Genomic DNA, 13,099 nt, shown 5'->3' on the forward strand with positions numbered 1-13,099 from the left:
TACAAATTGTATATATTGTATACTTATTTGCATATGTATATTTCATATGTTTATTTAAACTGCACATTTTCACACCTGTAAATGTGTACATACAATTTCTTCTATACTGCATATGACGTCCTGTTACACTGTGGAGATTATGTCACTAAAACAAATTCCTCGCATGTGTAAACATGCCTGGCAATAAAGATGATTCTGATTCTGATTCTGATAATCAAGAGATGGAAATGAACCTTCCTGGAAGAAGACACAAGTGTGTTTTGCCTCAGTGGACAAAGAGGATAATTACAAAAGGCAACAAATCTCACCACCTCATAAAACTGTGGCAATCTGAAGAATTTGGTAGCAAATTTACAGTTAAATGCCACCTTTATGTCAACACACTATCTGGAAGTTTTATCTGTGAATAACATGAGTTCTCCAGAATTTGCTAGATCTTTGAATAGAACTGGATTCTGTGGTGATTTAACATTCAAACGGAGCTTTCTGGCAAAACCCAAGTTGTATTTGGCATGAAAAGTACACAATATATATGACTAAAGGTTTGTGGACATCTGACCCTCCCTTATTCTGTTAAAATGAGTTCCACTCTTCTGTAAAGGCTTTCCACTTGGATTAGTATTTATTCAGGCACAAGGACGTGAGTGAAATCAGACACTGATGTTGGTGGAGAAGGTCAGCATAGGAATTCAATGTCAGACTGTATATTTATAATTACACTCTCCAGTTTCACCCAAATGAGGATGAGGTTGTATTTGAGTCTGGTTCCTCTCAAGGTTTCTTCCTATTCCATCTAAAGATTTTCCTCAACACAGTCGCAACAGACTTGTTCATTAGGGATAAATACAATTGCAATTAATTATAAGTCTTGAATCTTTCCATAAATCTTTGTATAATGTTAACCTTTTTGTACTTTTTGCAATATTTCTTATGTTCTGTAAAGCTGCTTTGAGAAAATGTCTATTGATAAAAGTGCTATACAAATAAATTTGAATTGAATAAGAAGTAATAGCTCAAAGGTGTTCAGTGAGGATGCGGTTAAGGTTTATTAGCTGTTGTTCCTGTTATTTTGTGTAAGAAATAGGTTTGCCATGCTGGGACATGTTTGGGGCTTTCAACTGCAGTGAAAAGAAATTCTAACTAGATTTGTTATTCGTTGCGACAAACTTTGATGTTGGCTTTGACGGTGCAAGTATTCGCAAAGGCGGTGGACAGAAAGATTGTGAAAGCTACTGGACCGCTAGGGTGCATTACTTTTGGAGGCAAGCGGACATGAGTACGTGACCCGAATACCCGTGAGGCAGTTCTCCTCATTGTGCTGAGTGTTTTGATATGTCACATGTCCATAATGTGCAAATTTTTTGTTGTGACGTCATGTGATGTCACGTGACGTGACCAGAATACCCGTGGGGCAGTTCCCCTCATTGTGCTGAGTGTTTTGATATGTCACATGTCCATGTTGTGCAAATGTTTGATTTCGCTTGTTTTGGGGGCGGGGCTACACGTAACGTCACTAGAATACCGGTGGGGTGCCAATACTTTTTGGCAAAAAGTGGCTACTGAGGGTTTGGACATTTCATGTCAATACTGCAGTCATTATGAGATTCTACTTATTATACTGCATAGAACAGTACATGCAATTCTTAATGTTGGATGTATTGTGTGTGTGAGAGCTTAGAGGTCTTTTCGGAATTCCCTATTCAAGTCTATGGGATGTTCGACCATTGACTACCGGAAAACCGAAAATTCCGTCAGAACTCCGAAATAAAAATTTGGTCTGGAGTAAGGTCCTAAAGAACCTGTCCGAGTTCGGTGTAAATCGCTCAAAAACTTGCCGAGTTATAAACCTCAAAAGTTTATAATGGAAGTCTATGGGAAAAAAGGCCACTTTGAGCTTCCGTACCGGGAATGCCGGAATTCCGATCGCTTAGAAAAATAGAAGCAACAAACTTCAGACCGAATTTGGTGCATGTGGCTCGAAAGCCCTAGGCAGCATTTTTTTAAAATAAATTTTTGTCTAAGAATAATAATAATAATAATAATAATAATAATAATAATAAAGCTTATAACAGAAATCAGCATGTTGGCTTCTACAAAGCCAACATAATTAAACGTTACAGCATGCAAAGATTATCTTTAGAACTGTGTTCTTCACACACACACACACACACACACACACACACACACACACACACACACACACACACACACAATCAGTTTTACTGATTTGATTTCTCCTTAACTCCTTATATTATTACTACTTATACATTATATCCCAATTTAAGTGAATATGAGGAGTAAATTTACTACAAAAACCTACGGAAAATACTACACGTATTTCTACAGTTTGATGTCTGGACTTTCTGCAGAAGATGATCTGTAAGGTTTTATTTTGCTTGAATATGACATTGGCCATCCTCAAGGTTCCATTTTGGGCATTCGCAACACCAGTGACGCAGAAGGACCAAACGGCGACCAGATGACGCTGACCACTAAGTATTAGCAATTGTAGCAAGATGTATTTAAACATGCAAGTACAAGTTAAAGCTGGGTTGTAGTTGGACAATGCAAGACAATATTGTTTAGTGACCAAGCTTTTGACATGGCCATTCCGGTTCCCTGACGTCAACCCCACTGAAAACCTGTTGACAAGAATCTACTGGACAGAAGTTAGGAGGATGTGGAAAGATTCAGTATTAAGGAATGAGCTTAGATTTCTTGGTCAGTGTAAAGAGAGGTTATAATGGTGTGGTGATTTACGTCAGATGTAAAAGACAGAATAACTGCACTGAATTATCCCTAGTGTTAGATACACGACTTCACAAAAAGGCCATTTCTTTAATACTCAATATAATTTTAAATTTGCCTGTATATTTTCTTAGATTAAAGCTGCTGGCCCTGGAATTAGCTTCATGTGCAGCTTGATCAGAGCTAATGAACTAAAAAATGAAGACTGTCTCAGCTGGGAAAGATGAAGGCTTGTAAATATCCAATCTCTAAATAATGAGTCGCAGGAAAAAAAACAGGTGTTTGGTATCCAAAACCTTTATGGACAGAAATTCTCCAGTGCCAGGATTAATAATCGTTTAATTTATTACCACATGTTAGATTTACATTAGTCAATGTTTAGTCACAAGATTCACTATGATTAATTAATTACAGCACCTTTTAAAGCATAAATCTGAAATAAAACGCAATAAGCAAAGAGGTAAGATGTACACTCCAATGCATGGATGGATGCATGGATGGATGTTTGTATTATGTCATTACACTGACCACATATCGGATTTCTAAGAAAAGAAAGGTAATGTCAGTCTTCATCCTGTCATCGCAGGCCTGTTTATCACTTTCAAATAATTACATCTGCTCTAATCCTGAAGGTCTGGTTTCCATGATGTTGGACCAGTTCACTCCACCCAAATTGCAGCATTATAAGACAGTCAAGTTAAACTGGTCTGAGGTTAGAGATTTTGCCAGCAGCACATTTCTCAGGCAGCTGCAATAGAAACATCACCATTTCTTCCCTGAGGCTGCAAACAAGAAGAAAAGTAATTTACAATTTAGCAAATTTTCAGTTGTTAAAAAAAGGGTGAAAATATTTTTAACAGTGCGGTAGAATGTGTGTGACGGATACACCGTATGGCTTTAAAGTTGATTACAGTTCCAAAACTTCACATTTTTATTTATTAATAAAAGATTTTATTTTTACTAAATGACTTTTTAGTAAATCTTTCTCTTTAATACAATAAGACAAAAATGAAGCTTGTCATGTTACCCACGAGATCTTGGAGGAAATGAGATGAGATTTACAGAGATTACAGATGAGATTACAGCTGAACTTTTAAAGAAATAAACTGTTGAAGACTTTTTTATTTTTAGTAAATAACAGCAGTTTACGACTGCTCACCTTGATGAAAATGCGGGTGGGGAGGAAACGGCGTAGCAGCTGGTTGGAGATGTGAGGGAAGCGCAACAGGTTGATGTTCAGAACAGGCAGGTTCTGATAGCCGGCCATCAGAGGGTAGAAATTGTACACCATCTCCTGCTTTGTACCTGGCAAAATTCTCATCCGTATCTACAAGCACGCAGACACGCACGCAGACACGCACGCAGACAAGCACACACACAGAGACACAGACACACACACACACACGCAGAGAGACACACACACACGCAGAGACACACACGCAGAGACACACACACACACACGCAGAGACACACACACACACACACGCAGAGACACACACACACACACACACACACACGCAGAGACACACACACACACACGCAGAGACACACACACACACACACGCAGAGACACACACACACACACACGCAGAGACACACACACACACACACGCAGAGACACACACACACACGCAGAGACACACACACACACGCAGAGACACACACACACACGCAGAGACACACACACACACACACGCAGAGACACACACACACACACACGCAGAGACACACACACACACACACGCAGAGACACACACACACACACACGCAGAGACACACACACACGCAGAGACACACACACACACGCAGAGACACACACACACACGCAGAGACACACACACACACGCAGAGACACACACACACACGCAGAGACACACACACACACACGCAGAGACACACACACACACACGCAGAGACACACACACACACGCAGAGACACACACACACACACGCAGAGACACACACACACACACGCAGAGACACACACACACACACACACGCAGAGACACACACACACACACGCAGAGACACACACACACACACACACGCAGAGACACACACACACACACGCAGAGACACACACACACACACGCAGAGACACACACACACACACGCAGAGACACACACACACACACGCAGAGACACACACACACACACGCAGAGACACACACACACACACGCAGAGACACACACACACACGCAGAGACACACACACACACGCACAGAGACATAAAGACAAAAACATGCAGACAGAAACAGACAGAAAGAGATTATCAGTTTTGCAATGTAAGTCCCTGGGGGCACGGTATAAACACTGGAGGAAATTAACTGGTTTATTTAAGTAGAATCCAGTAGAAGACAGAATGTCAAACGAATGTGTGTGAAACATCCCGTTGCGTTAAGATGACCAGCCTGCTACATGACTCAATAATGAGATCTGGACTGGAAATCTACCATATTAAGGAACACAGTAAAACCATGCTAGGTTAACTTTTGATCTGTCTCTCAGCAGTGATAAAGTTAAAGCTGACACAAGACTGACCAAAGGTTAGCTGTGACCACGTTATACTTAAACTCAATCCTACGAATATCCTACACACTACATGTCATAAGAAAGCAAGTAAAGATTTCAATTCTCTGGGACTTTTTAAAAAGTAGTCCAGTACTGGATTTGGAAACCACACTATATGGCCAGAAGTATGTGGACACCTGATCATCACACCCATATGTGATTCTTCTGACTCGGCCTCAAACTCAACGAACAGCGACTTTGACTGCAGCCTCTTTTCATCCGATACCAGTGTCTGGTCTCTGTATCGCTCTTGTAGTGTTGAATGAACACAAATCCTTACAGCTACACAACAACATCTCTGACACTTTCAGTCACTGACCTGTTTGAGTCCTGAGAACATGAAGGCGTCGCTGGGCTCCACGGACAGATCCACGTCCTGCACCAGCCCGGTCCGATTCTCGATGTGGTACCGAACAGGTAGAGACTCGCGCACACGACCGAACGAGGGCGTGTCTGAATCCATAAAGAACATGAAATACAATAAATTAAAATGCAGCACATACAACATGAACACAAACCTCAATGTGGTGTTAACTAAAGTCTCATAACGCAAAAGGGTGCAAAGCTGCAATATTATTATTATTATTATTATTATTATTATTATTATTATTATTATTATTAATGGTGCTTGCAAAGTGACTTTCTTGATATTGTGCCAGACAAAATCCTAGACCCATGAATGAAGTGTCAGATTGACCGACTCATTGAGGAGAGGTGTGCTATGACTTTTATAAGCGATCGGAATTCCGGAATTCCCGGTACAGAAGCTTTTTTCCCCCATAGACTTCCATTATAAATTTTGGAGGTTTATAATTCGGCAAGTTTTCGAGCGATTTACACCAAACCCGACCAGCTCCTTTAGGACCTTACTCCGGACAAAGTTTTAGCTAACCAGTAGCAACTTTTGTCCAAAAGTATTGGCACCCCACCGGGTATTCACTTGTCGTCACGTGTAGCTCCGCCCCCAAAATAAGCGAAATCAAAAAGTTAGCACAACATGGGCATGTCATATATCAAAACACTCAGCCACGGGCAAGCACCATTCACATTTTAGGCTACAATTATGGCCACCTTCGGAAAAGATGACAAATAAAAGCTATTTTCAAAAACTGCCTCTTTTTAACAAATGGCAATGATTCTGTGGTGATTGTATAGAAAAGATTTCATAAATAGTACAAAGTTTAAGAATAAAATATTGTAAACATAGTATAGTCAGCATAAAGTTAATTAACAACTGTTAATTAAAATGCTCATCTTCATTAAAATCTGACTTACCAGCATGTACATACAGAGGAATAGTCTCTAAGATCACGTGAGGCAGGATCATAGTTGTTCTGACAACCGGTGTCTCTGCGCATGCGGATTTCCTATTAAACAAAGTTATGCAGTATCAGTAACGTTATAGCTGTCTACAAACGTAGGTGACAGGAATGACGCGTATGCAGTTTATTCTGTGTGACAGGATTTTAATCGTTGACTAACTGTCCTAAACTGAACCGTAGAAATAAGTTAAGCATTTAAAACATATTCAGTGAGTATTTGGAATGGGTGTTTGGTTAAATGCCTGGAATAAAATAAACAGAAAACGCATTAGTAAAACGCCACTCCTGATTTTTTATGTTTTTTTATGGTTTCACGTCTAGTGGCGAAACCACGGAGGTTGTCAGGGACGTTAAACACCATCACATCGCAGTGAATCCATGGCGGTGACGGTGGTGTAGTTGCTTTATAGAATTTAAAATTCCTAACAGTTGTGTTCATTTGAAAATGTTATCTTAATAACTTTCTGCGGTAATCTAAAAGCCAGTGGAACAATTCTATTGGCTGTGTGTTGAGGGAACCAGGAGGATGCTAACTTCCAGGTTAGTCTACAAAAATTTTTAAAATAAACAAATACATAAAATAAAACCCTGCAGCACTCTAGATCATTTGTGCTAATATGTAGTAAATTACTGTAGAACTTAACATCAAATTTTTACATTTCCAATCAGTGCAAAAAAATGTTACACTGTGACCATGTTTACTTTAACTCATGATCTGTCTTTTTCTTTTCTTCTTCTTGTTATTATTATTACAGAAATATCACACCTCTTCCAGGAGATGAGGTAGTGTCCTGCTGCCACGGTGCTGGTGCCGTTCTGAACAGGAGGACACCTGAGACTGAAGCACTCACTTGCACACTCGCCTGTCTGCAGCACCACTGCAAAATACACAACACGCACGCAACGCTAAATTACACAGAAAGGGCTGCAATCACACACACTACAGATCAAATGACTTAATCCTGTTTGCTTACCTCCTTCCACTTGGCTCTGGGGCTCGTCGACGGCGGCCATGTTGGAAGCCAGCTGTAGCTCACTGCTAACTAAATGCACAGGCCATGGTGATGCGCTCAAAATGTCTGTCATCAGCAGGAAGGGCACGTCTACGTACACTCGCTCCAGGTGCTCAAACTGACACACGGGTATATTCACCTCATACATATTGTGTCCATTCTGAAGGAACTCCAAAGGTTTCATCCACAATTACAAATCAATACATTTAGATATTAGATTTAGAAAAGCTCACCTTAGTGGACACAAACTTGAAAGCCACGTCAAATGGAACGACTGTGTCTATGGTCACGGTTTCATCCTAAACATGGACAGTAAAGGGAAGAAATGAAAATTTTATTTAATTCGAATTTAAAATGTGATAAATTAAACAGTGGTTAAAATCCTGCTCACCTTGTGACATCTGCATGTGATGTCTTTACCCTCCACTGTGGTGCTCATTGCATAAGACACATGAAACAGGAAGATTCGAGATCCAGTGCTCACACAGCGAATGTACAGCTTCTTCTCAACCTGACAAGAAGAAAGTTACCCACACACACACATAGACAGACACACACACAGGCACAGACACAGACACAGGCACAGACACAGGCACAGACACAGGCACAGACACAGGCACAGACACAGGCACAGACACAGGCACAGACACAGGCACAGACACAGGCACAGACACAGACACAGGCACACACACAGACACAGGCACACACACAGACACAGGCACACACACAGACACAGGCACACACACAGACACAGGCACACACACAGACACAGGCACACACACAGGCACAGGCACACACAGACACAGGCACACACAGACACAGGCACACACACTGCTTCATTTTCTGCAAAATTCTGGTATACACTGCACCTTAATAACAGTCTTTTAAAAAAGCTATTTGTATGGCTGTTTTGCCTGACGTATTTATTGTGTGTGTGTGTGGGTGTGTGTTTTACCTTCTGCCCTGGCTGCAGCTCTCCAATAGAAATATCAGTGAGCAAGGCGGGGTGTGCTTCATCACATGCTTCGGAGCTATTCAGTGTAACGTAGGTCATTTGTGTGAGATTTGCATCCTGACCTATAACACAGATGTGTATGCTGAAGTGAATCACAGGATAATAATCGTCTAACTAAACATTCTGGATACGTTGCAGGTGTGTGTGTGTGTGTGTACCTGGCTTGAGGCCAGCAGTGAGACTGACATCTTTGGCTACGGTGTCTTCCTCTGATTGGATAGTGACGGTCATGCAGTACATCTCATTGGTCAGTGCTGGGGGATCGTGATGCAGCTGTACAGAGATTCGGGGCACTCGGGATATGATCCTATTCAGGAAACACACCCATACACAGAGTCTTTATTTTCAAAGATCACTAAACATTTACTAACAACATGCAAATGTTATTAATGACACTGCGGTTTGATTGAAGTAAAAACTGGTGCTTTGGGAAATGCCTCCGTCTATCGGAAGGTAGCGTGTTAACAGCCTGTAACATTTAGTACGGTATTTAGGAAGATCTACCAGTAAAGGCCAGTGTGTGTGCTGTCGCCAAATAACCTATTATTTACTATAAAATGATTTTCTTTTGCTCATGATTACTAAACGTCTGGGTTCTTAAATTACTGCTAAATAAATGTTGCTAAAAATGACAGAATGAACGCTCAAGATCTGAATCACAACTGTATCATTTAGGAAACAAAATCTGTTATATATAAAAGAAATGTGTGTGTGTTACATTTGTCTTGTAGTATATGTCGGAATTGGCAGTATGACAGTTATCATTAGTAACATACATGGTGTTTGCTTGGATGGAAACGGCATCCCAGTCGATCTGCTGCTCTGGGACACGGATTCTCCTCTTAAAAGAGCGGGACGCCTGCAAAGCCTCGTGGCTCGATGCGGCATCACCGCCTCCTCCTCTCCAGTTCAGATACACACAGCGACCACTCTCGGTGCCCAGCATCAGGTCCACGTGTGTGATCTGAATCAGAAGAGTCTTTAAATATACACAAAAGTACAATTATTTTACATTTACGGTACAAACTCTAATAGTGTACCTCGATCTTTCTTCCAACGTCCTCGGTCTTGGCTACAAATTTGAAGCAGTACTTCCGCGCCTTGCCGGGAACGAGACACATGTTCTGCTGTGAGGATGTTTCCAAGATGTCCTTTCCTCTGCATTCCTCTTCCACCAAGCAGAACTGGTTATAATCCTGAAAACAGGGAAAATAGCAAAAATTGGAGAGGGAGAGAGAGGAGGGGGGAGAGGGAGTGAGAGAGAAGGACAGAGAGAAAGGGAGAGAGAGAAAGGGAGAGAGAGAGGGAGTGAGAGAGAGAGAGAGAGAGAGAGAGAGAGAGGGAGAGAGGGAGTGAGAGAGAGAGAGAGAAAAAGAGAGAGAGGGAGTGAGAGAGAGAAAGGGAGTGAGTGAAAGAGAGAGAGTGAGAGAGGGGGAGAGAGAGAGACAGAGAGAGAGGGGGAGTGAGAGAGAGAAAGAGAGAGGGAGTGAGAGAAAAAGAGAGAAAGAGAGTGAGGGAATGAGAGAGAGAGATAGAGAGAGATAGTGAGGGAATGAGAGAGAGAGATCGGTGTGTGTGTGTGTGTGTGTGTGTGTGTGTGTGTACATACCTGGTTGCTGAGGCTGACACACAGCTTGGCAAAGCGTACAGGATGTGGGCAGTCAGCTCTCAAGTACACATGCAGTTGGACAGGCTCGTCTACGTGAAAGCTGGGAGACAGGAACTTGGCCTTACACTGGACTGAGACAGATGTAAGAAACACATCAGCACTTGAATATCCTGTGTGCTGTTCCTTACAAATGCCTTATAATGACACAGGGTATAATGACAGGCTAATTTTGCTAAATAGGAATGTGTAAGAGCTCCGGTTTGAACTTTATACAAACTGCATGTCTATATAAAATCAGACTCGAAGTAGAACTGTTTACATTCGGATTTCAGAGAAAATGTCTAATTTAACTGAAACCTGCAGATAATCAGTACTGCTAGTTTTTTGGTTATCTGTATCCAGCTAACGAGCCTTCGTCATTAATAAGCACCCCGGTCTCTCGAGTGTTCGGTGTTTTGTGTCTAGATGTAACATGAATTGGAGTTGCTCAAATGTGCAAGGTGTGAAAAAGGACTGGCTGAGAATCGAAACCATCACAAGTCCACATTATTTACTATATTGTATTGTGTTGTATTTCACAGTGCAATGAAAAAAAAAGACTGACATTACATTATTGCTTTTTTCTTGTTGACCTTGTGTGTGTGTGTGTGTGTGTGTGTGTGTGTGTGTGTGTGTGTTAGTGCTCCCAGAATTTCACTGTGGTCAAATTGCTCTCAAAACAAGCAAAGGCTTTTTCCTAAACGTATTAGAAGATAGAATAGTTTCAACCCGATGTTATTGGACTGTTGCTCTACACCAGAGGTGTCAAACTCTGGCCCGCAGTGTAATTATATTTGCCCCGCGAGGTCATATCATGTATATATGTATATATCTTATATATCTTATCATATATGCATTACAGCTGGCTAGCCGCATGCTCCGCTAATACTACAAATCCCAGAATGCCTTGCCACTGTATTGACGCGTTGTGACAAACAGCAAGCTCAGCAGTTATTGACTCGGGAAAGAACTCAGGAGTTGTTCCAAATCCTGTGTTTAAGCAAAACTAAAGTTTGTTTCCATATGAAAAAGGTTGAACATTACATATCAGTTAATTGCAGTTAATTTTTCAATAAATATTCAGTTTGGCCCGTGACTTAATCTCAGTTTTATATTTTGGCCCACTGTGAATTTGAGTTTGACACCCCTGCTGTACAAAGTCATACAACGTTATACACTATGTAGCCATCGTACAGAACGTTGGGCTATAAACACAATCTGTAACACCAGACACATGCAGTTTATCGCACACAGAGATTAGTACATCAGTCAATACTCACTGAAGGGCACATAGTCCTGCACCTCGACAGTGAACACGTTATTGCTGGCCAGCGAGGCGCGATCACTCCACAGCACCTGGGCTGCTTTTACAGAGCCTGAGTCACACTCCGGCTCTGGGTCAGGAACCTCGTTCTGATCAGAGACAAACACAAGATCTGAGCATTTAGCTCTTTTAATCACACACGATCTCTACACACTTCTAATAGAAATGAAGAGTGAAAGAAAACAAATGGATGCCACGGAGTTCTAAACAACTACAGATTAAATATTTGGGCCCTTATTCATAAGGATTATAAGAATGATCTCAGAGCTCGTAATTTAGCTTAAAAATGTCTAACTATGAATCTTATCTTCAGCGTGATTCAGGACCGATCTCAGAGCAAGTCTGAGTAAGAACCATATAACTTATTTTAGAAAGGAGGCGGGGCTTAACCTGTTACTAGGCGACACATTCTTTTGACTGTGAATAGAAGCACTTTTAAAATCTGGTCTATTATAAACCTTCACTTTGTCTCTATGTTAAGATATTTGAGTCTGTATCGTGTAGTGATTATGTTCGTGACCGATCGTATGAGATGCGCTAACATCTGTATGGTAGAAATGTAACAAATGTAATGTAAATGTAAACATCTCACACGTCAATGTGAGATGTTTACATTTATGTATGTATGTCCACGTTGACGTGACATACGGCTAAGTACGGTGACCCATACTCAGAATTCGTTCTCTGCATTTAACCCATCCAAAGTGTACACACACACACACACACACACACACACACACACACACACACACACACACACACACACACACACACACACACACACACACAGTGAACACACAGGCAGTCATTTATGCTGCAGCGCCCGGGTTCGGTGCCTTGCTCAAGTCGTGGTATTGCCGGCCAGAGACTCGAACCCACAACCTTAGGGCTAGGAGTCAAACTCTAACCATTAGGCCACGACGAGTCGATTTATATAATTTCGGTTGCTATGGCATTTTGTGTATCTCTAAATAACATAGCATAAGAATATATATAGTCATTCTATACTTTGCTGGATGTTACACTTTAACCTTTTACTGTTTCATCACCTGTGTACTTTAAATAAGCTGTAGTACAGAATGTATAATACTGTAACAAGGGGAGCATTATTTAATAATCTATAGTACACACAGATCATTTACTCCATCATGATTCACTCACCATAAGAACTCTGATCAAGTTCTTCTCAATCCTGGACTTTTGATCTTCACGCAGAGTGGAAGCTGGACAAAGGCAGTGTTTTATTAAATATAGACAAACACTAGTTATTGTCTCTGCCTCTCTCACACGCTCTCTCACACACACACGCTCTCTCACACACGCGCTCTCTCACACACACACGCTCTCTCACACACACACGCTCTCTCACACACACACGCTCTCTCACACACACGCGCTCTCTCACACACACGCGCTCTCTCACACACACGCGCTCTCTCACACACACGCGCTCTCTC

The 13,099-nt window shown here is 41.4% G+C and overlaps 1 protein-coding gene across 3 annotated transcripts in view; it reads right to left on the reverse strand.

Annotated features, from left to right (window-relative positions):
• Nucleotides 1-3,070: 3,070 nt before the first annotated feature.
• The window catches only part of trappc11 (trafficking protein particle complex subunit 11), a 21,350-nt gene continuing 11,321 nt past the window's right edge, over nt 3,071-13,099 (reverse strand). For 2 of the 3 annotated variants that reach the window (XM_047819777.1, XM_047819778.1), the window contains exons 16-30: nt 12,804-12,865; nt 11,599-11,731; nt 10,280-10,410; nt 9,711-9,866; nt 9,447-9,634; nt 8,829-8,977; nt 8,611-8,732; nt 8,047-8,166; nt 7,889-7,954; nt 7,617-7,815; nt 7,409-7,520; nt 6,596-6,687; nt 5,640-5,773; nt 3,908-4,075; nt 3,071-3,530 (exon numbers count right to left, since the gene is read on the reverse strand). In XM_047819777.1, coding sequence (XP_047675733.1) covers nt 3,489-3,530; nt 3,908-4,075; nt 5,640-5,773; nt 6,596-6,687; nt 7,409-7,520; nt 7,617-7,815; nt 7,889-7,954; nt 8,047-8,166; nt 8,611-8,732; nt 8,829-8,977; nt 9,447-9,634; nt 9,711-9,866; nt 10,280-10,410; nt 11,599-11,731; nt 12,804-12,865 — 1,874 coding nt within the window. In that variant the 3' untranslated portion in view covers nt 3,071-3,488. The remainder of the gene's footprint in view (nt 3,531-3,907; nt 4,076-5,639; nt 5,774-6,595; nt 6,688-7,408; nt 7,521-7,616; nt 7,816-7,888; nt 7,955-8,046; nt 8,167-8,610; nt 8,733-8,828; nt 8,978-9,446; nt 9,635-9,710; nt 9,867-10,279; nt 10,411-11,598; nt 11,732-12,803; nt 12,866-13,099) is intronic. The other variant, XM_027165226.2, reaches the window with a different exon arrangement.

This window comes from Tachysurus fulvidraco, chromosome 10 (genome assembly GCF_022655615.1).
Source record: "Tachysurus fulvidraco isolate hzauxx_2018 chromosome 10, HZAU_PFXX_2.0, whole genome shotgun sequence".
Lineage (NCBI taxonomy): Eukaryota > Metazoa > Chordata > Actinopteri > Siluriformes > Bagridae > Tachysurus > Tachysurus fulvidraco.